The sequence below is a fragment of the Euleptes europaea genome, chromosome 7 (genome assembly GCF_029931775.1).
Source record: "Euleptes europaea isolate rEulEur1 chromosome 7, rEulEur1.hap1, whole genome shotgun sequence".
Taxonomy (NCBI): Eukaryota; Metazoa; Chordata; class Lepidosauria; order Squamata; family Sphaerodactylidae; genus Euleptes; species Euleptes europaea.
In genome coordinates this window covers 87,528,302-87,551,453 of record NC_079318.1, presented here as the reverse complement: position 1 = coordinate 87,551,453, position 23,152 = coordinate 87,528,302, and the positions used below count along the sequence as shown (strand labels likewise).

Below are 23,152 nucleotides of genomic sequence, written 5' to 3'. Positions count from 1 at the left end.
CCTTTTGGTTTAGGCTTATAGCTGTTGATGTCCTGTTCCTCTTGGAGGAACATTTTGGAAAAAGAGAAGAAAACGCATCTAGTTGTGGCCTTGGCTGAGGGCCTGATGAATGGGCTCGCAGTTGAACTTGGATCAAGGCAGATGTTCAGAGCCTCCTTGTGATAACAGCCTTCTCTGGAGGTGTCTCTAGGGCTGCCAAGTACCACCAGGGACCCCCTCACCCAAGCATCATATGCCACAAATCCCATGGCTTGCCTAATTCCATGGGCCCCCAGGGTGACTGGGCTCCCGGTCATTTTGTCCACCTTCCTCGCTTGGCAGCCCTGGCTGAGAGCCAGCGTGGTGTAGTGGCTAAGAGCGGTGGTTTGGAGCGGTAGACTCTGATCTGGAGAACTGGGTTTGATTCCCCACTCCTCCACATGAGCGGTGGAGGCTAATTTGTTTCCCCCCCTCCTACACATGAAGCCAGCTGGGTGACCTTGGGCTAGTCACACTCTCAGCCTCACCTACCTCACAGGGTGTCAGTTGTGGGGAGGGGAAGGGAAGGTGATTGTAAGCCGGTTTGATTCTTCCTTAAGTGTTGGAGAAAATCAGCATATAAAAACCAACTCTCCTCCTCCTCCTCAGGGAATACACGGAGGACTACTTGTTTGAATGTGACTCCGTCGAACTTTTTCCTTGTATATATTTCTTTTTATTTACAAACTTCACATCCTGCCTTTCTGCCCTCACAAAGGCCACCTCGGCAACTAACAATTTAAAACATCCAGCGTAGCACATTTTAAAACCCTTAGTATCAAGCCCCCTCCCAACACACATCATTTTAAAAAAAGTTAAAAATGGAGTTAAAAGACATAAAAACTGCAGTTAAAACATTGGTCAAGCCCGAGGGATCAATGATCATATATAAATTTTATAATTAGGTCAGGGAGAGGCTATCCTTTTCAAATGTAACTTCTGAAGCGGTGCCACCCAGAGGCATTCCTAATCTCCCCCCCCCCATGTTTCTGCTAGTGTTGACTGTTTCCCCAAATGTTTCTTTGCCTTGCTAACCTCACTGATCTTTCACTCTCTCTTCCTATCCTCCCTCTCCCACCAACCCCTGGTGCATGGCAGGGCACTGCAGGTAGCGAAGCCGTTGCCACAGAAGAGATGTCCACGTTGGTGAATTACATCGAACCGGTCAAGTTCAAGTCCTTTGAAGTGGCCAGCAGTGAGTGGTGGAAGGGAAGTGGGGTGGTCGGGAGAGGGTGTCCTGTGTAAACAGAGACTGAGTTAGGTGTCTGGCGGTGAACGGAGGGTGCAGGTTTAAGCTGATTCTGCCTCACAAACGGGATTAAAGTCACTTCCTCTTCCCTGGAGATTGTGGTTCTGTGAGGGGAATTTTTCTAGCGTCAAAAGGAGCATTCTGTATGCACTCGCCAAATACAATTCCCATGATTCCCTGGGGGAAACTTTGACAGTTCAAAGCTGTATTGGTTTTATACTACTACTAAGAGGAGATGTGCCATTAAGAGACAAAGGAAGAAAGATAGAGGGCCAGTAATTGGCAAAGGACAAGGGACTGCATTTAACACAGAACGTTCATATGTCCTGTATTTCCCCCCCCCCCATCAAGAACGTAATAAATCCTATGAGATGTCTTCATTTGTGGAGACCAAAGGCCTGGAGCAGCTAACGAATAGCCCCATGGAGTTTGTCGAGTATCCTGCCTGGTGTTGTGGTGATTTGGGGGTGGGAACCATTTCTGTGGTTCATGGGACAAACTTTGGGTGCTCTGGACCCCCTCTGCATTCTTTTGCTTCTGCTTCTTGGGAATAATGAGCTAGAGGATCAACAGCTGATGAGTGGAATAGGGTGGGGGGTGACTTATGCTGTTGATCCAGATGTCAGCCAAGTGTTCCTGGGTGGGCAGCTCTCCCTTGTCATCACCTGGAGCGCCAGGGATGATTGCAAATGACTAATGGGAAAGAAAAGGAAGAGGCACTAGAGGCCATAGTGCAAATTTACATTGGTTGCTAGAGCATATGAGAGAAATACAGAAGAAAATCAGCTTGTGTTTCATAGGTTACAGCAAAGCTTTTGACTGTGTGGGTCATGGAATAATAGGCATGCTCCTCTGATACTGCAGAGAATAGGTATGCATCATGATAATATTCATTGTTACTAGTAGCCATGGATAGCCCTATCCTCCATGAACATGTCCACTCCCCTCTTAAAGCCTTCCAAGTTGGCAGCCATCATTACATCCTGGGGCAGGGAGTTCCACAATTTAACAATACGCAGAACATATCACAAGGAAAGTTGGATTATATTTAAATGAAGGTGGAGTGAAAATCAGTTTGCAAGAGCAAGGCCGTTCATGATAGGGCATTTTGAAGATCCTTAACTCATAGTGTAGCCATAAGTTGGGAGTGACTTAAAATCATAGAATCATAGAGTTGGAAGGAACCACCAGGGTCATCTAGTCCAAGCCCCTACACAATGCAGGAAATTCACAACTACCTCCCCCCTACGTCCCCAGTGACCCCTTCTCCATGCCCAGAAGATGGCCAAGATGCCCTCCCTCTCATCATCTACTTAAGGTCATAGAATCAGCATTGCTTACAGATGACCATCTAACCTCTTCTTAAAAACCTCCAGGGACTTGAAGGCACTTAACACGCGCGTGCACACACATACCGTAGGAAAGAAGGTTGGCCAGACCCACAGCTCCCACTGTCCTTTTGCTGACTACTGACAGTAGCTTTCCAAGGCCTCTGGCTGTTTCTTGCTTTCAGTACAACTGGAAGGGTCGGGTAATTAGAGTCCAGTAGCACCTTAGAGACCGACAAGATTTTCGGGTTGTGAGCTTTTGAGAGTCAAAGCTCTCTGACGAAATTCTCTTGATGGAGGGGCCAGGGTTTTCAGCTGCAGACCATCTGCCCTCTTTATGTTTTGTGGGCAAGGAGAGCCAGCGTAGTGTAGTGGTTAAGAGCAGTGGAGTCTGATCTGGAGAACCGGGGTTGATTCCCCACTCCTCCACATGAGCGGTGGAGGCTAACCTGGTGAACTGGATTGGTTTCCCCACTCCTACACACGAAGCCAGCTGGGTGACCTTGGGCTAGTCACAGCTCTGTTAGAGCTCTCTCAGCCCCACCTACCTCACAGGGTGTCTGTTGTGGGGAGGGGAAGGGAAGGTGATTGTAAGCCGGTTTGAGTCTCCTTTAAGTGGGAGAGAAAGTTGGCATATAAAAAACAACTCTTCCTCCTCCTCTTCTTCCTCCTCTTCCTCTTCTTCCTCTTCTTCCTCCTCCCCCCTCACTGGGCTTGAGTTGGTCAGAGAGGAGAAGCCTGCCTGTCACTTGGGGCTCCATGATTTTCTACCGGGGCCTGCCACAATTTTTAAGTATTATGAGTCTTTTTGTCTAAATGGAGCAGGAGAGGCTTGGGAGAGTGACATACAGGCATGGGCCTGCTTAGCTCCCACAGCATTGCCAGCCTTTCCCCAGATACAAGCCGCTCCCACACGTGACTGCAAGAGCCCCTCATTTCTGTTGCTGCCTTGACACACACCCTCTCCCAGATACAACAAGAAGCAACTCAGCCGGATATACCCAAAAGGAACCAGGGTGGATTCTTCCAACTACATGCCTCAGGTCTTCTGGAATGCCGGCTGCCAGTTGGTGGCACTCAACTTCCAGTCTCTTGGTGAGTGGCATCCTCGTTCTCTCTCTTTGCTAAGGAGGGCTAGAAACGTGTTGCTTCTTATGAAAGAGAAATGGTTTGTGTTCCCTGCCCCTGATTTTTTTTTGCAGTCCCAGGTGGGCTACAAAAACAGGTTTATTGAGCTCTTGGCAAGCCGCTGTACACATACATGAAGCTGCCTTCTACTGAATCAGACCCTCGGTCCATCAAAGTCAGTATTGCCTACTCAGACTGGCAGTGGCTCTCCAGGGTCTCAGGCAGAGGTCTTTCACATCATCTACTTGCCTAGTCCCTTTAACTGGAGATGCTGGGGATTGAACCTGGGACCTTCTGCATGCCAAGCAGATGCGCTACCACTGAGCCACAACCCCTCCCCTCCCTGTACATAGCTTCTGAACTGTGTTTGTTGTGGTGGACCACATATTCTGCAGAAATGCAGTGTTTGTCTCCTTTCCCAAGTAATATTGTAAAATCTGGCTTGAGGCTGTTTGCTTTGTCTGGCTGATATTGGGGGGTGAAGTTTCTATACCCTGCAGGGATGGAGGTTGTGGCATTGGGGTGGGAGAGAAGTAGGTTTGGCCCAGTCTGCATGTGTGGCCTGATCTCGTCAGAACTTGAAAGCTAAGCAGGGTCAGCCACAGTTAGTACTTGGATGGGAGACCGCCAAGGAAGCCCAAGGTTGCTATGAAGAGGAAGGCACTGGCAAAAACGTCCTCTGCATATCTCTTGCCTTGAAAACCCCATGGTCCTGGGGCTGCCATGAGTCCGTTGCGCCTTGACAGCACACAATTATTGTTAATACGCATATAGCAGAATGTGGTGGTAGAGTGCAGTGCATCATTTCAGATTGCCAGTAAGGGACACAATTTCTGAATGAATGAATAGAAAACTAGCATATCTCATAGAGAAAGGTTAGAGCCTATTCCTTACATTTCTGTGGTAATTTCCTACTTATGGTAGGTTTTTTAAAAAAAAGAATAGTGGAGCATCCAAAAATAGCTTCCCCCCCCATCTGCAATTTGAAGTAGCACGGGCCCGGACTGCCACCTCGTTCTGCTGAGGGGAGTAGCAGGGGCCCTGGCTGCCACCTCGTTCTGAGGGGAGTAGCACGGGCCTGGCCTGCCACTTCGTTCTGCTGAGGGGAGTAGCATGGCCGGTCCGCTACCTCATTCTTCTGAGGGGAGTAGCAGGGGCCCGGACTGCCACCTTGTTCTGCTGAGGGGAGTAGCACGGGCCTGACCTGCCACCTTGTTCTGCTGAGGGGAATAGCCAAGGCCCGAACTGCCACCTTGTTCTGCTGAGGGGAATAGCCAAGGCCCGGACTGCCGCTTTGTACTCCTGAGGGGAGCGGCACGACCCAGCCTGCCACCTCGTTCTGCTGCATGTACATTATCCCCTGGCTTGCTTGTTTTCATGTTTGCTTGTGCTTCTGTCTCCATTTGCCCAGACTTGCCGATGCAGCTGAATCTGGGCATCTTCGAGTACAACCGACGAAGCGGCTACCTGCTGAAGCCAGAGTTCATGCGGCGCCAGGACAAGCCCTTTGACCCCTTCACCGAAGACATTGTTGATGGAATTGTAGCCAACACCGTCAAAGTGAAGGTTTGAGAGAGGGAATGCAGATGCAGGTGGGGGTGTGCTTGTATGAAGGGGATCTTGGGTAATTACTATGTATTTAATTGCTGTGCAGGGCCCTTTACAAAATGACAGAAGCAATTAAAAGAGGTTTTCTATCCCCAGGAGGTTTGCAATCTAGATTTTGACAGCTGGGAAATAGAAGAGGGTGTTGGGACAAATGAATTGCTGTTTGCTCAGATTGCTTTTTTATATTCTCTGTGGTGGCGGGCTGGTTGGAGAAGGCAGTTTCTGAACATGTTCAGAGTGCCATTGACCCACAGAGTCTTCCACAGGCATCCTATCATGTTTCTTGTGGGGGGGGGGTGAGGCCAAGCTAGGGGATCCGGGTAGGCAGGTGCCATGTTCCTTTAAATAATTCATATGCCACTTTGCCCATCCCCAAACACAACAAAATGGGTTATTGCAATAATTTAAAACAATGCAGCCAAAATCCAACATGGGAAAGGTCACAAAACAGCGCTTGATAGACATTTAAACCTTGGTTCCCATCCCTCGGGCATTGTGTTCCCACAGATAATCTCGGGACAGTTCCTATCTGACAAGCGAGTAGGGATCTATGTTGAAGTGGACATGTTTGGGCTGCCAGTGGACACCAAGCGCAAATTCCGCACGCGGACATCTCAGGGGAATTCCTTCAACCCGGTGTGGGATGAAGAGCCTTTTGTTTTCCACAAGGTGAGCAAGTAAGGGGACCCGAAACCCTGGTGGGGAAATGCGTTGTTCCCAGAGCTCGGATCCCAAATAGGAGCTGCCCCACTAGAGTTCCCTTTGAGCAGCTGTGAGGTGTACTTCCTTCATGATGAGTAAGGTTGCCAATCTCCAGGTGGTGGCTGGAGATCTCGCGCTATTACAACTGATATCCAGCCAACAGAGATCAATTCCCCTGGAGAAAATGGTCACTTTGGCCATTGTACTGTATGGCATTGAAGTCCCTCCCCAAACCCTGCCCTCCTCAGGCTCCATCCCCAAAATCTCCAGGTAATTCCCAACCCAGAGCTGGCAACCCTAACGATGAGGCGTATTTACGCCATGACATGGATTAATAGTTGTCCCCTTTCTCCAAGAAACTCTGGGAACAGTAGTCCTGTGACGAGACTTAGGGCTTTCTAATTGGGTTGTCATCGCCTCACCGAACTGCCATTTTACGGATTCTGTGTGGAAACAAACAGTAGTAACGACTTATTTCTAGTGTACCTATGCCCTTTAAATCTACAGTTAAATAGATCAACCCCACCCAAGAACTCTTTCTTATCTTACAAGTTTAACTGCTGTTTAGACCCCGTTTCAGTTCTCTTGATGTGGTAAACTTCATGAGGCGACCTGCATGGAAAAGCTGTGTCACTCCCCCCCCCAAATCAAAACATCAGCCCGCTGTTCATCTTTACTCTCAGGTAGTGCTTCCTACGCTGGCCTCGTTGCGCATAGCTGTCTTTGAAGAAGGGGGCAAGTTTGTGGGGCACAGGATACTGCCGGTCTCTGCCATCCGTTCAGGTGAGACACGCTGCATCTCTCCTCCCTTCCCCCCCACTTGTCCGTGCACTTGTTGAGGAGCTCCCATCTTGTGCTGTGTCCCAGAATGCATTGCAACAGGACAGCTCCTAGCCTCATCGGGAGTGCTATGCCGGGACGTTTGCCTGGGTGTCCGTCGGCTCAGTTGACCCATAATATTTGTGCCACATCACAGAATCTCTCACAGGCTGTGGAAATCTTCTTCTTCCATCAAAGAATCCTCGAGGCACTTGAAAGACTCATAGCCCCACCCCAAAATTTAGTCTAAATAACTGGAATGAATGCCGATTCTTCCTCTGGTTCACTGGTCCCTCCGGCTCCCTTATGTTGTTGTAAGCTCCTTGGGGCAGGGGCCCATAGTCTTCTTTTCTAAAAAAACTCTTGGGTGGTGCTTTATTTATTTACTTCTTTATATATTCTACCTTTCCCCCCAGTGGAAGCTGAAAAGAAGCTTGCATTGTTCTTCTCCCCTCCATTTTACCCTCACAATAATCCTATGACGTAGGTTAAACCAAGAGCATGTGATGAGCCCAAGGCTGCCCACCAAGCTTCCTTGGCAGAGTGGGGATTCCCCGATGCCAGTCCAACACTCTAAGCACTACGCCACACATACTCAGTGGAACATAATATTAGGTCTTTAAGCAGAGTTTGGATGGCCATATATCGGGAGCCCTTTGATTGTGGGATCCTGCATGGCAGGGGGTTGGACTGGATGGCCCTTGTGGTCTCTTCCAACCTAGTGTGATTGTTGTGATTTTGTGATTTTTGTGGTTAGAAATGGCTTATATTCAGCAGGAAAAATCCAGCATGAAGACACAGAAAATGGTATCATGGTAGAGTGGGGATTTGATCCCAGGTCTCCCAGGTTCGAGTCCAACACTCTAACCACTACACCACAGAGGCTCTCACAATAGCTTGTCATAGTGTAAATTTTCATGGACTAGGGCCTAATTTGTCAGATGCATGAAGTAATATTATCCTCAGCTGGCAGGTTTGATACCTTTATCAAAACTGCTTGTGCTCACATGCGAGCATACCTCGGAGATATTGCAAGTTCGGTTCCAGACCACCACAATAAAGAAGTCATTCTTCCCCTCCCTTCCCCCCCCCCAAATATTTGTTTCCCAGTGCATATAAAAGTTATGCTTATACTATACTGTAGTCTATTAAGGGTACAATAGCATTATGTCTAAAAAAGCAATGTACTGTAATAATAATGAAAAAGTCTGAAATATTGCGAGGATTACCAGAACGTGACACAAAGATGTGAACTGAGCACATGCTGTTGGGGAAAAATGGCACCGGTAGACTTGCTTGAAAACACAATATCTGTGAAGCGCAATAAAACGAGGTGTGTCTTCATTTATCTCCGGGTACCCTGCTTTCCTTCCTGGTGGGGACCCAGAACAGATTACAGCATTCTCCTCTCCTCACAACAAGTTAGCTGTGACTCACGAAAGCTCACACCCTGCCAGAAATTTTGTTAGTCTTTAAGGTGCTACTGGACTCTTGCTCTTTTCTATTGCTACAGACAGACTGACATGGCTACCCATCGTTAACAACAACCCTGTGAGGTAGGTTAGGCTGTGAGAAGAGAGTTTGATTGGCCCAGTGAGCTTCCCAGTGAGTGGGGATTTGAACCTGGGTTTCCCAGGGCCAATCATACTCTCTCCCAGATCCTGGTTTGACACTCTCAACTACTCCCCTGTGCTGGCTTTTAGAAAGGAATCAATGGGACATGAATATCAACAGCTGGAGCCAAAAAGGCTGTGAAATGCGAAGAATAAGTAGTGGGCCTAGGTAATTTCTATGCAGAGCCCAAACGGTGTACCAGATTAGAGTGATAACACTGCGATAATATTGTTTTTCTAGCCGTGCTATGCTAATTTATCCCAGAGGGCCGCAGCGCTTATCTCATATAAATTTGGCCTCTGGATGGAAATGTTCCTGGGCCTGCTTCGTGCACCTTGTGTTTTGTGGCCTTTTGGCTCAGTTGCTAGCACATTTTTTTCCTCCATGGGTTTCTCTGCAAGTGTGAGTGTAATTAATTTGCCAACTGTGGGCACGCTGCACGCTTCTGAATTGAGCTCTAGTCCCCAAAGACTTGGATCAGAATGAATGTTAGTCAATCGTGTACGCGCGCACACATACGCTCAGTGTGTCATAAGATGCTTTAGAAAGACCAGCGCTGCAGGCTGACTGTAGGTAAACCTCTTGAACACTAATGAAAATTGGGTAGGGCTGCTGGGGGCTGACTTTAGTAGCAGCAGTCAACCTTCCACATGTGTGTATGTTTGTTCATGCATAATGTTTAAATGGAATCTGTCATGCAGTTCATTCATTGATTCCAAATGCTTGTATCCCATGCTTCCTGCGCTGAGGAGATAACTGTGGCAGGCGTGCATTGGGGGTAGGGTTGCTAACCTTCAGGTTGTAGCTGGAGACCTTCTGGGATTTACAACTGAGCTCCAGGCGACTGAGATCAGTTCACCTGAAGGAAATGGCCACTTTGGAAGGTGGACTGTATGACATTATACCCCACTGCGATCTCTGTCCTCCCAGCGTGGTGTAGTGGTTAAGAGTGGTGGTTTGGAGTGGTGGATTCTAATCTGGAAAACTGGGATTGATTCCCCACTCCTCCACATGAGCGGTAGATGCTAATCTGGTGAACTGAGTTAGTTTCCTCACTCCTACATATGAAGCCAGCTGGGTGACCTTGGGCTAGCCACAGCTCTCTGAACTCTCTCAGCCACACCTACCTCACAAGGTGTCTGTTGTAAGCCGGTTTGATTCTTCCTTAAGTGGTAGAGAAAGTTGGCATATAAAAACCAACTCTTTTCCTCCTCCTCCTTCTCCTCCTCCTCTCCAGGTATTTCCCAACCCAGAACTGGAAACCTTGATTGGGAGTGTTAACCCCCTTCTCATCCTCACCCCATTTCCTACAAGGCAGGGTTAGGCCAAGAGAGACAGACTGGCAGTAAGGGATGTCGGGTTGCAGCCAACTTATGGCGGCTGGTAGGGCTTTCAAAGTGGTTTGCCGTTGCCTGACTCTGCGTTGCCACCTTGGACTTCCTCAGTGGTCTCCCATCCAAGTACTAACCAGGGCCAACTTGATTAGCTTCTCTGTTCTGATGAGATCAAGCTGGCCTTGGCCAGCCAAGGCAAGGCACTGACCTATCCAGACGTGTTAAAGTGTGCACATAGGTTTGCATCCTGGATCCTCTTCTTTTTGTGCAAGTCTAATTTCTACTCTGATTTTTGCCCATCCCTCCATCCCCAAAGAGATGAGGGACACTGGGAGATGCATTGCTGGGGAGCGCAGCAAGTAGGAGAGGAGAAAGTTCGGCCCCAAGAGTTTTATTCTTGTGATGCTTTGGATCCAACCCCTTGTTTTCACTCTTGGCCAGTTGTCAATTTAAGCTTCTTTCTAATCCAGTTTGTTTGCTTAATCATTCTCAAGTGTTTTTTTTTTTTAATCCTGTGTTGGTTTTTGCAAGGAGTGTATTCCTTTCCTTTCCTTCTTTGCTCCTATGACCCATAGGTCCTGAGCAGTTACTTCTTAGAGGAAAATATGATGGAGAGATACTTGGCCATGGCCAATGTTATATTTGTATCTCTATCCCTCAGCAAAAAAGGGACTATTTTGTCTCTTGTTATGGGGACAGGAATTCTCGCCAGTATGGGGGTAATCCATTTATCTCGGTGGTGTTTAAAGAGGGGGCATTCCATCATCTCATGAGATAATGTGTCAATTTTCTTAGAATTGCATGAGCAAAGTCTGTCAGGATATGGTAGATTTCTATATCTCCCGTTTAATACTGCTGAGGGTGCAGCATTTAAACGGGCGAGCATAAAGGCTATTCAGGAGGAAGGGACTGTCAGGTTGTAAAAGTATAGTGGAGTTATCAAAGGGGGAGGAACAAGGAGTGTATTTATTATAGAGGATACAGTGTTGTCAAACATTAATCTTTTTATTTTAAAAAAAGCCATTGGAGGGGCCAAACCATAATCTTTTAAAAAATCAGTTATGATGCCCTCACAACTGAACGCATTACCAAAGGCCGAAGTCTAATATGTGTGCCACCATCTTCTGAAATCCCCCATCCATTCTCTGCCTTATTTGCGTTTCTCTCTCCCCGTCTTTCTTCCATGCAGGATATCACTACATTTGCCTGCGAAATGAGAGCAATCAGCCGCTTTGTCTCCCAGCCTTGCTGGTCTATACGGAGGCCTATGACTACATTCCTGACGATCACCAAAGTAATTGAATGAATGCCAGGGTGGGGGGAAGGTTCTGGGAGAGGGTTTCGCTGTAGCGTCACGCTTCTTTTGGATTGATTCCTTTCTGGAGATGCACAGACAAAAGAGCATCCCAAGAGCCTTGCTGGGTCAAACCACAAGTCCATTATTGAGTCCCGTTTCCAGTAACAGCTGGGCAGATGCCTCTGGAAAGTATAGAGCTGGAAGGGATCTCAAGGGTCATCTAGTCCAACCCTCTGCGTAATACAGAAAATTCACAACTACCTCCCCCCACGCACTTCTCCAGTGACCCCTGCTCTATGCCCAGAGGAAGGCAAAAAAAAAAAAAAAACAACCCTTCAGGCTCCTTGGCCAATCTGGCCTTGGAGGAAAATGCCTGCCTGACTCCAAAGTGGCGATCAGCATTATCCTGGGTATGGAAGAAAGGGCCACAAGAGCCGAGCACTGATTCATCCCTTCCTGCCCTCCTTCTCATGCTCTGCCGCAGTTCACAGAATCAGCCTTTCTGTCAGATGGCCATCTAGCCTCTGCTTAAAAACCTCCAAAGAAGGAAGAGGCCTCCACCTCCCAGAGGAAACCTGTTCCAGTGTGGTGAAGTGGTTAAGAGTGGTGGTTTGGAGTGGTAGACTCTAATCTGGAGAACCGAGTTTGATTCCCCACTCCTCCACATGAGCGGCAGACGCTAATCTGGTGAACCGGGTTGGTTTCTCCGCTCCTCCACATGAAGCCAGCTGGGTGACCTTGGGCCAGAGACAGCTCTCTTAGAGCTCTGTAAGCCCCATCTACCTCACAGGGTGTCTGTTGTGGGGAGAGGAAGGGAAGATTATTGTAAGCTGGTTTGATTCTTCCTTAAGTGGTAGAGAAAGTCGGCATATAAAAAACTCTTCTTCATATGCAAATCTGCTTGACTGAAACCCAGGCGGCTTATTTATGAAAGACCAATGAACAATGGCCCTATTTTTTTTCATGAGCACCCTAAAAAATATCCTGTACACCAGCAGCCCTATTAAGCATCCACTTTCTTCTTTCCCAGATTATGCGGAGGCTCTGATTAACCCCATCAAACACGTCAGCTTAATGGACCAACGGGCGAAGCAGCTGGCAGCCCTGATAGGGGAGAGTGAGGTGAGGGGGGACGGGGGCGGACAATAACGGGATGACGTCCCCCCAAGGTGCAACAGCGGGAGAAGATTAGGAGGGTGGTGGGCATGTGGGGTCGCCATCCCATTCTGTTTAAACCCATCCCTGGCCTCGCCCCGCAGGAGTGCTCAGAGAAACCGCGGGAGTCTCTGGGAAGAAGCCGCTCCGATGCAACTTCCTCCCCACCCGAAGAAGCGTCCAAGCCTCCTCCCATTTTGCTGTCGCCCACCCGGAGCCCCAGCGTGGTCCCCAGCCAAGGTAAGGTCCAAAAAGCTGCGTGAACACAATTCTCATAAAAGGCAGTGGAGAGACTCATGGGACTAGATTCCATTGTTTGGGCCTAAACCGGGGTTTGTAAACCAGGGTTTGTCACCCACCCAGTCCCCTCGTTCTATGCATTCTTCCTCCAAGGATGTTGGGCCAGCATATGTGGATCCTCCCCTCCACTATTTTATTATCACGACAACCCTACGAAGTAGGTTAGGCTGAAAGGGAGAAAATAGGTCAAGATGAGAGCAAGATGACACTGAGAGCTGGGGTGGTGTAGTGGTTAAGAGCAGTGGTTTGGAGCGGTGGACTCAAATCTGGAGAACCGGGTTTGATTCCCCACTCCGACACATGAGTGGCGGACACTAATCTGGTGAACTGGATTTGTTTCCCTGCTCCTACACATGAAGCCAGCTGGGTGACCTTGGGCTAGTCACAGTTCTCTTAGAGTTCTCTCAGTCCCACCTACCTCACTGTCTTGTGGGGAGGGGAAGGTGATGGTAAGCTGGTTTGATTCTTCCTTAAGTGGTAGAGAAAGTCGGCATTTAAAAACCAACTCCTCCGCCTCCGCCTCCTCTTCCTCTTGTTCTACTTTTTCTTTTTCTTTTTTTTTCATGGCAGAGTGAGGATTTGAACCCGGGTCTCCTGGGCCTTTGTCTGATATGCTAATCACAACCCACACTGCCTTCCAGTATTAGACCTGCCCTTTGCTTCTCTTCCCTGCTTACTTTTTCTGAACATCCCAGACACATTGAGCAGGGATTGTGCTGTAAGGATCACTTGAAGCTGCTTTATACAGAGTCTGTCAAAGTTGGTATTGTCTATTCTGACTGGCAGCAGCTCTCCAGGGTCTCAGACAAGAGATCTTTTCACGTTACCTGCTGCCTGATCCTTTTAGATGGAGATGCCGGGGGACTGAAACTGGGATCTTCTGCCAAGCAGATGCTCTACCGTTGAGCCACTGCCCCTCCCCATCCTTTTTCCTGGCTGTAGCAAAAATGTTGTCTGCCACAAAGCAGTGTCCTGTGCTTGTGGATGGGGAGGGAGCACATCTGCTGCAAATTCATCCCCAAGCGGGCGGATTGTTTGAGCAGGCACCTCTCACCTCTGCCCATGGACCCTTCTCTTAAGGACTCTCACATCAGTAGTGTCGGCTGTGGACAAAACACATCCGGCTGCGAATGTTAATGCTGTGAATTCATTACGGAAAGACTCAGCTTATTATTTTGTGGGAGCTTCTCAAAATAACCAGCCAAGCCTTGTAGGACTGGTAGGCTTTGTTTACGGCAACGACTTTAACTGTATGGCTGGCATATCAGCATATTAGCACACTGAAGGTCTACTATGGAGATGTTTAAATGTGCGAGAGAAATCGAGGGGCACTCTCTACCTGCAGCCAAACAGTCCAAGATTGGTGATTTCCCCCCAACAAAAGACAACAACACTCCTGCACAACTTCCTACACACAATCGCTTTGCTGTGTTAGCAGACATACGGGGTGCTTTTGTTGCAGATGGAGTGACTCTCATATCCTGCTCCTCAATTTAACTATTCCTGTTTTATTTTTCTCCTTTCTCATCCAATCCTGTAGTGCAGAGGGATGATCTGATTGCCAGCGTCCTGGCAGGTAAGGAAGAGGCTAGTGCCAGCATTGGTAGCATGGTGGATGCACCTTTAGAATTGTAGGGCTCAAAGGGTCCCCCCGGTCATCTAGACAATCCCCCTCTTGCCCTTGGGTGGGGTCCGAGCCGAGGCTGTTCCACGTGGCAACGCAGTGGGGCTTACTGCCCTGAGAAATCCCCAGTTTCCACAGCGGTGGTTCCCCCCCTTTTAAATCAAGTCTCTGATCATTAATGATTGAGGAAAAAACTTGAAGATATTGGTATAGTGCCTGGCAAATGCTGTACCCTGTCGGATACAATAGTTAACTTATCTGGTAGCATGGCCACATTTGCTTGGTTAGCAATGAAAATAAGGCAAAGATCGCTTAAGTCTAAATAGCGGAGAAAATAGAGAATGTGTATTGTGTGTACTGTATATATCTATATACTTAATGTATGTTTTTTCTGATAGTTTGAGCCTACCAAACATTTGCTATTATTAAGCATTCCAATTTTAATAATATACAGCTTTCGTGTTAATGTACGTGGGTTACCCTGCAAAGCACGGATTACATACTGTTAGAGCTGAATTGCCCTGACCTGGAAGGCCCAGCCTGGCCCGATCTCGTCAGATCTTGGAAGCTAAGCAGGGTCATCCCCGGCTAGTACTTGCGTGGGAGACCACCAAGGATGTCCAGAGTTGCTACGCAATGGCAAACCGCCTCTGCTTACCTTGTGCCTCGAAAACCCCATGAGCTGTCCCTCTATGCTGGCTGCAACTTGACAGCAATTTCCAGATGCACACACACACACACACACACATGTGCACACAGCTGAATAAAGACCCTTCTTTCCAAGAGGTCTCCCCCCAGTCTGTGGAAGAGCTGCGGCAGCACAAAGCTTTTGTGAAACTGCTGAAGAAGCAATACCGGGAGCTGAAAGAGCTGCGGCGGAAGCACATGAAGAAGATCTGCAGCTTGAACAAGAAGCAGAACGCGCAGCTGTCCCAGGTGGAAAGGACCCGGCAGCGCAGCCGGGAAGGGTGAGGGGCTGCCTTGCGTCGTGGGCACGGCGGAAGCGTGCCATGCCACACAGGCTCAGTTGCGGAGCATCACATCAGAGTGCATGCTTTCACCTGTGGTGCCCTTCCAGGGAAGGTGGGGGCTTCCCATCTTCTTGTGGCACGTGCCAGGTTTGAAGGTGTGGCTGCCAGGATCCCATTGGGAGGGCAAAGGAAATCGCTCCCTGTCCAAGTTGTGTTGCTGGTGGGGCTAAGGCTAAGAGGGGAGGCTAGGAGGTAATGGATAAAGCCTGAGGCACCACTGTATCGGTCTGCCTTCTGCCCTCGCCACTGGTCTGCCCTCTGCCCCCGCCACCGGTCTGTCCTCTGCCCCACCGGGTCCCAAGCCAGTGTGGGATGGAATGTGGCAAGATTAAAGTGGAGAAGAGAGACATGGGGTGGAAGGCTGGAACTTGCCCCAGAGGCAAAGTGGCTGGAGGCGCCGATTAAGGAAAGGAGCTAGGGGACCCAGCCCCACAAGTCCCCACCAGCCTCCTCTTCAACCCTAGTTTGCAGTACGCTTCCCCCCTCCAGACCCACTGTACTGGCTTGGAAGTCAGCCCCCTGCCTCCGTGTGTTGACGGGTGGCTTTTTTCTCTTCTCCCCCCCTCCACCAGGTCCCCCCGCAGCTCCGTGGGCTCTGTGGAGGCCGTGCGACCAGGCCAGGAGCAGGATGCGACCCGTCGGATGCTGGAACTGCAGGAGTGGCAGATGCAGGGGCTGCTCAAGCTGCGGGAGGCCCAGCACCAGCTGGAGAGGGACTGCAAGCGGGAGCATCTGCACCAGGTGCCCTAAGAGGGGGCAGATGTTGGCAGGCCCCTTGGCATGCTGGGCTCTAAACCCTCTCCTCAGGGCTGGTGGGAAAGCAAAGCGTAGCCATAGATTGAAGAGGTTGAGGCACGAGGAGTGAAACTCCAGGGCTGCCTTTTCAAATCTGAAGCAGTGTGGGATTTAAATAAAATGGAGATCTGAGTTTCTAGTCCTCAAGGAGTTACAAAGTAGAGCTTTGTCCACGAGGGATCTGTCCAGAGATTCCCTCTGTCTCTGCTCAAATCGCTGAAGCAAAGGAGATTTGCAGTGGGGGTTTCCTGAACCCTGGGCCAGAACTTGCAATGCAAAGCTCCAGCAAGGGGGCAGCTGTGTGGGTAGAACGTCTGCTTTACATGCAGAAAGGCCCAGGTTCAATGGCTGGTGTCTGCATTTCAAAGGATCAGATGGGCTATGTGCCATCAAGTCATTTCCGACTTATGGCGACCCTAAGAATTTATGACCTCCTAAATGTCTTGCAGTCAATAAATAGCCTTGCTCGGGTCTTGCAAACTGAAGGCCATGGCTTCCTTGATTGAGTCAGTCCAGGTAATCAGATCACACATGAATCTGCCTTATTCTGAATCAGACCACCGGTCTATCAAGGTCTGTATAATCTACTCAGACTGGCAGCAGCTCTTCAGGATCTCAGGCAGAGAAAGGTCTTTCACATCACCGACTTCCGAATCATTATAAATGGAGATGCCAGGAATCGAATCTGGGACCTTCGGTATGTCAAGCAGATGCTCTACCACTGAGCCATGGCCCCTCCCTCAGATAATAGGTGATGCAAAATACCTTTGCCCTGAGAACCTGGAGAGCTGCTGCTGGTCAGAATAGGCAATACTGACCTTAATAGACCAGGGGATGTGACTTGGTCTAAGGCAGCTACCAGTCTGTGAGCCCAATGTGCGCAAACCTAACATGTGTAACGTATGCAGGTAACCCAGTGTGCGGCTGCTGGGAAAAAAGGAAATTCCATGCTGTAAATAATTAGACAAGGAATAGAGAATAAAACTGCTACTATCATACTGCCTCTGTACAATTCTATGGTGAGACCACACTTGTAAAGTTCTGGTCACCACACCTAAAAAAGGATATTCCAGAGCTTGAGAAGTGCAGAAAAGAACAACCAAAATGATCAGGAGGCTAGAGCAACTGCCCTTTGAGGAGCAGTTTAGCTCGGAAAGACGGTGGTTAAGGGGCCGTTTAGCTTGGAAAGAAGGCGGTTAAGGGGAGATATGATAGAGGTCTACAAAATTATTCATGGTACAGAGAAAGTGTACAGAGAGAAGCTTTTCTGTCTCCCTCATAGTACTAGAATGCAGGGTCACCTGCTGAAGCTGGAGGGTGAGATATTCAAAACAGATTTTTTCACACAACGCATAGTTAAATTGTGGAACTCCCTGCCCCAGCATGTGGCGATGGCTGCCAACATGGAAGGCTTTAAGAGGGGAGTGGACACGTTCATGGAGGATAGGGCTATCCATGGCTACTAGTAAAAATGGATACTAGTTATGATGCTTACCTATTCTCTCCAGGATCAGAGGAGCATGCGTACTATATTAGGTGCTGTGAAATACAGGCAGGATGGTGCTGCTGCAGTTGTCTTGTTTGGGGGCTTCCTAGAGGCACCTGGTGGGCCAATGTGTGAACAGACTGCTGGACTTGATGGGCCTTGGTCTGATCCAGCATGGCTTTTCTTAGGTTCTTATGTTCTTAACGCCACATGCAGCCCTGGGATGCGACACACAAATACGAATTGCTTGGAGGGATCTCTAACCCTGTTCCACTGCTCTTGTTTTTCTCCAGGCCCAGCAGCGCCTGAGGGAAATTGCCCGGGACTGCCAGGCTGCTCAGCTGAAGAAACTGAAGGAGATTAGTGAGAAGTGAGTACAGCTTGGGGTGGAACGGAAGAGACGGGCTCAACCCCACCCCTCCTGGGTAATCTTTGGGTGTCTCCCTTCTTCTTCCTGTTGCTCTCCCCCCACATTAGAGAGAAGAAGGAACTTCAGAAAATCCTGGACCGAAAACGGCACAACAGCATCTCGGAAGCCAAATCCCGCGAGAAGAGTAAAAAAGATGTGTGAGTTGAAGTGAAGTTTGTGTGAGGGGTGAAAGCTCTTCCCGTTTTGGGTTTTTGAAGAGGGGGACAAGGGAGAGAGGTGGCAAACAGCCGACCAGAAAGGCCTGAGGCACTGAGCTGTGGAAGCCCAAGGTGGAAATGACTGAGGGCATCGGGCCGGGAATGGTAGGCCGAGTTTGTGCCGGAGCGGCAGCCATTTTTTTGGAGCTGGCAAACATAAAGTACTCTCGCCTGCGGGAAGGTGAGGGGACTTTGCTGTATCCGTTCTGATCCTATTTGCTTCTCGGATCCTCCTTTTGGAGAATCTACACCTGTGTGGGTTTACTCAGAAGGATGGAGGCTGTCCTTGATAAGCTGTATCCTTACCTCTTCCCCTTAGTGAGCTGACGGAGATAAATAGAAGGCACATCACTGAGTCGGTGAACTCCATTCGCAGGGTGAGTGTCTTGTGTTCGTTGGCCCCCACCACAAACACACACACATATTCCAAACGTTCTGTGGTTTTGAGGTGGGGTGGGAAATGAGTCGGTGTCATGGTTAGAGTGTCGGACTAGGAAGGCCCAAGTTCCAATCCCCACGTTGTCACTAAGCTCTGTGGGAGACCCGGGGCGAGTCACTTAGCTCACAGGATTGTTGTAATCGTAGAGGGGGGGACCTGTGCCCTGACCTGGATGGCCCAGGCTAACCCCATCTCGTCAGCTCTTGGAAGCTGAGCAAAGGGCAGCCCTAGTTGGTACTTGGATGGGAGACCACCAAGGAAGTCTAGGGTTGCTGTGCAGAGGCAGGTAATGACAAAACTACCTCTGAACGTCTCTTGCCTTGAAAACCCTACGGGGTCACTATAGGTCGGCTGCGACTTGATGGCGCTTTCCATCATCAGAGGAAGGAAATCATGGGGGTAAAATAAGCTGTAGTTCTGATGTACTGCTGAATAACTCCACTCCTCAAAAGTGGAGGTGCTATTTCAGGAGGGCATATAATAGACAGGGGTTGGGGAATGGGGCAGAGAGGACTTGGCGCAGATGGGTGGGGTGCTGCCAGTTGGCCAGAGTACAGGATAAACATACAGGTTCACAAGACTCTTCAGTTGCTGGGATCCTGCACCTCTGAGGTCCCCTTCATGTGCCATCTAAGTCAGGGATGTCAAACATAAGGCCCACGGGCCGCATCCAGCCCCTTGAGCGTTATTATCCGGCCCGTGAGCCAGCCGAGGCAGCGCCCTCCCCCCACTTTTGATCTGGGCTGGCGAGGCATGGCCTGGCCTGACTAAGTGACATTTATGTCATATCCGGCCCTCATATGTGTTCGATACCCCTGATCTAAGTCCTTCCCTGAATCTATTCTCTTTTTCTGTCCCAAAGCTGGAGGAAGCCCAGAAACGGCGGCAGGAGAAGCTACTGGCAGGCCACCAGGGGATCCTGCAGCTCATTGAGGAAGAAGAGCCACGGGTGAGTGCCGCACAGCCTTGTGGGAAGCTCCCAGATGTTATTCTGTCTCTGAGCCTATGAGCGTAGCCTGGCACAGGGGAAACCAGGGTTGCCAACCGAGTTGGGAAATTCCCAGGCTCTGTTCCCTCAGATCTTGGGAGATTGGGGAAACCCCTGCTGCTGTCCTGCGCCTCTGCCCAGTGAGGTAGGGTTGCCAACTATGGGTTGGGAAATAAGACCATAGAGTCCACCCTCCAAAGCAACTATTTTCTTCACCAGAAGCGATCTCTGTAGTCTGGAGATCAGTTGTAATTCCAGGAGATCTCCAGGCCCACCCGTAGGACCGCAACCCTAGGAGGAGCTGAGCCTTCTAGACGTATGGGTTGTGGGGAACAAGAAGTTCCCACAGCTTCTGTGGTCTCAGAACAGCAGCCAGATCTTGAAGAGGATGGACCATACGTTAAATATGAGCAGCCGGTGTGATGCAGCAACAAAAAAGGCTAATGAGATCTTGGGGTGTATCAGCAGAGGCCTAACATCCAAATTTCAAGATGTCATAGTTCTGCTGTACACAGCATTGGTCAGGCCACACCTGGAGTACTGTGTGCAGTTCTGGAGGCCTCACTTCAAAAAGGATGGGGACAGAATCGAGCGGGTGCAGAGGAGAGTGACGAGGATGGTCAGGGGCCTGGAGACCAAGCCCTACGAGGAAAGGCTGAGGGACTTGGGAATGTTTAGTTTGGAGAAGCGGAGGTTGAGAGGGGACATGATTGTTCTCTTTAAGTATTTGAAGGGCTGTCAGAGGAGGGCAGGGAACTGTCCCTGTTGGCAGCAGAGGGTAGGACTTGCAATAATGGGTTTAAATTGCGGGTGGAAAGGTACCTGCTGGATGAGTTGTTCGACAGTGGAATCGGCTTCCTAGGGAGGTGGTGAGCACCCCCTCCCTGGCAGTGTTTAAGCAGTGGCCGGACAAGCACTTGTCAGGGATGCTCTTGGCTGATCCTGCATTGAGCAGGGGAATGGACTAGATGGCCTGTGTGGCCCCTTCCAACTCTATGATTCTGTGACTCAAAGCCTCTAGCTGCCCTCTAGTGGCAGCTGCTCACGCTGGAGGGGTTTGGGCGTTCCTAGCAGCGCCCCAGACGCTTTGGTCTTTGGGCCAAGCATTGCGTGCCCACCCTGCATACAAAGGGTGTCAGAAAACAGGCTGCGCTCCACACAAATGCCATCATGTCTTCAACTCAGGCTGCAGTGTGGAGAAGCTTTAAGCCAGTGGCAGCCAAGAATGTGCCATTCCCTCTAGCCATGTTTTGGGCTTCATGTTAAGAACACCTGTTTGGGGAGGCATTAAGGTGGTTTTGCCGCTTGCCTTGTGTACACAGCTGGGTGGCTAAATGTTGATTTTGCATTACGGACTCAAGTGCAGGTAAGCGTTGGCTATGTCCTCTAGCCTTGGGGTGGTTTTGTGTTACATAATGTAATATTTTTAAAGAAGCTTCCCCATGCCGTCGGAGTCTTCTGTGTGCTGAGAAAATTTCACCCCCTGCCCTCAATAGAAAGGCAAACACATTCTTAGCAGCCTCCACATTATGTGTAAGATGTCTGAATTATTTAAAATTTTGTTGGCTTTTAAAATATTTGCATCTTAGCATTTTATGGGGCTGTCTAAATCCAGAGTGGTGTAGTGGTTAAGAGTGGCGGTTTGGAGTGGTGGACTCTGATCTGGAGAACCAGCAGAGGCTAATCTGGAGAGCTGGGTTTGATTCCCCACTCCTCCACATGAGCAGCGGACACTAATCTGGAGAGCTAGGTTTGATTCTCCACTCCTCCACATGAGCGGCGGAGGCTAATCTGGTGAACTGGATTTGTTTCCTCACTCTTCCACATGAAGCCAGCTGGGTGACCTTGGGCTAGTCACAATTCTCTCTGAACTCTGTCAGCCCCACCTACCTCACAGGATGTGTGTTGTGGGGATGGGAAGGTGATTGTAAACTAGTTTGATTCTTCCTTAAATGGTAGAGCAAGCTGGCAAATAAAAACCAACTCTTCTTCTTCTTAAAGCCACGAATGGCCAGATCATGCTAATGAAGATATATCCAAAAAATAACCAAGCAGAAACAGGCTCTTGTACACAAACACAGTGGGGCAGAAGCCCTTACCAGAAGTACTGTCAGGGCCCAATTCTCCTGTCAAGCCACCCAAGTGACTGCTCGGGATTATGCAGTGGAGAGGGTGCCCGCTGTCACTCTGCTTGCTTCTAGCCACCGGCAGTACAAGAAGCAATGGGAGCTGCTTCTTGGATCCACACCACTGTGGACCAGTTCCAGGCTGAGGAATCTGTAGAAGCACCATGCTTTGGTTAACAACATAGCTTGGACCAGCCCCAAACTCAGTACTGAATTGTGTCGATCTGGGTATCCTCTCTTAAGAATGAGCTTGTGGTTGGGACCCTGGAGAGCTCTGCCAGTCGGAGGACGTAGAGCTGAGCTAGGTCAGTCTGACTCTGTTTTCAGCAGCTTCAGATGTCTGTCGTTGTCCTCTCTTTCACTCACGTCGACTACTGCCCTTTCAGTGCACTTTGCAACTGGATTTTACTGCTTGAAATGGCAAAACCCACATACAAATGATCGCTGAAGTGTATTGAAAGCAGATTATTCAGCGTGTGTGAAAGCGCCCCAAGTGTGATGCTAGAAAAGTCGGGATGGAGAGACATGAGTTCAGATCGTCGCTCAGAGCCCAAGTGTAGGGCCTAGCAGCTTAGTTGGGAAGTGGTTTGTGGTTCAGTGGTTAGGGCGCTTGCTCTGCACGCAGAAGGTTTGAGCCTTTGCATCTCCAGGAATTACTGGGTGAGACCCTGGTCGCCCTCTGCCAGTCAGAAAATGCTGGTCCTAAATGGACAAAGCCAGCTTCAGATGTCTACTTCCCCAGTCTTGCAGGAAGCAAACCGTTTGGTTACACCTGCTTATACAGATCAGTTGCCTTTTAGCACCTATGTGATTAAGTGTGCAAAGCTTCTACTGGTCAAACTGCTGGCCCCATCAAGGCCAGAATTGTCTACTGAGACTGGCAGCAGCTCTCCAAGGTCTCAGGTCAAGGGCCTTCCACGACACCTACTGCTTGAAGCTTTTGACTGGAGATGCCGGGGATTGAACCTGGGACCTTCTGCATGCCGAGCAGGTGCTCTACCACTGAGCCGTGCCCCCCATCTCTCTTTTTAAGGGCGGGGCTGTGTTCAGAGCACTTGCTTTGCAGCCTGGCCTTGGCATCTCCAGTTAAAAGCATAATCCCTAGACTTCTTGGTCGCTGTCAGACTCAGTAGGTTATGCAGGGGGTTGGACTAGATGACTCTGGTGCTCCCTTCCAATTCTAGGATTCTAGATGGACCAGCAGTCTGACCGCATAAGGCTGGTGCGCATGTTGAGTCAGCCTTGGGCTGAAATAAGGTGTATTCATTTCCTTTCCCTCTTCTCTTTCCCCGCACCCCTTCCCCCTCCGTACCCCACAGTTGGCAGCCCAACTAGAACGCGAGTGTGAACTGGAGAACCTCTCCCTCCCTCAAGAGATCCGCCGCTACCTGCAGGAAGAGCTAGATGGCGGCATCAGCAACGGACACCCGCCTGGATCAGACACTTGCTTCAGCCCTGCCGAAGAGGAGCTGACTGTGCTGTGA

At 49.6% G+C, this 23,152-nt stretch overlaps 1 protein-coding gene across 1 annotated transcript in view; it reads left to right on the top strand.

Moving 5' to 3' along the window:
* PLCB3 (phospholipase C beta 3) overlaps positions 1-23,152 on the top strand; it is a 74,424-nt gene extending 51,272 nt beyond the window's left edge. Inside the window, exons 17-33 of the mRNA XM_056852784.1 lie at positions 1,117-1,213; positions 1,619-1,703; positions 3,566-3,690; positions 5,135-5,289; positions 5,839-6,000; positions 6,717-6,816; positions 10,990-11,094; positions 12,128-12,219; positions 12,357-12,492; positions 14,093-14,128; positions 14,961-15,144; positions 15,780-15,948; positions 17,782-17,858; positions 17,966-18,055; positions 18,435-18,492; positions 19,417-19,503; positions 22,988-23,152. Of these exons, the coding sequence (XP_056708762.1) occupies positions 1,117-1,213; positions 1,619-1,703; positions 3,566-3,690; positions 5,135-5,289; positions 5,839-6,000; positions 6,717-6,816; positions 10,990-11,094; positions 12,128-12,219; positions 12,357-12,492; positions 14,093-14,128; positions 14,961-15,144; positions 15,780-15,948; positions 17,782-17,858; positions 17,966-18,055; positions 18,435-18,492; positions 19,417-19,503; positions 22,988-23,152 (1,923 nt within the window). The remainder of the gene's footprint in view (positions 1-1,116; positions 1,214-1,618; positions 1,704-3,565; positions 3,691-5,134; positions 5,290-5,838; positions 6,001-6,716; positions 6,817-10,989; positions 11,095-12,127; positions 12,220-12,356; positions 12,493-14,092; positions 14,129-14,960; positions 15,145-15,779; positions 15,949-17,781; positions 17,859-17,965; positions 18,056-18,434; positions 18,493-19,416; positions 19,504-22,987) is intronic.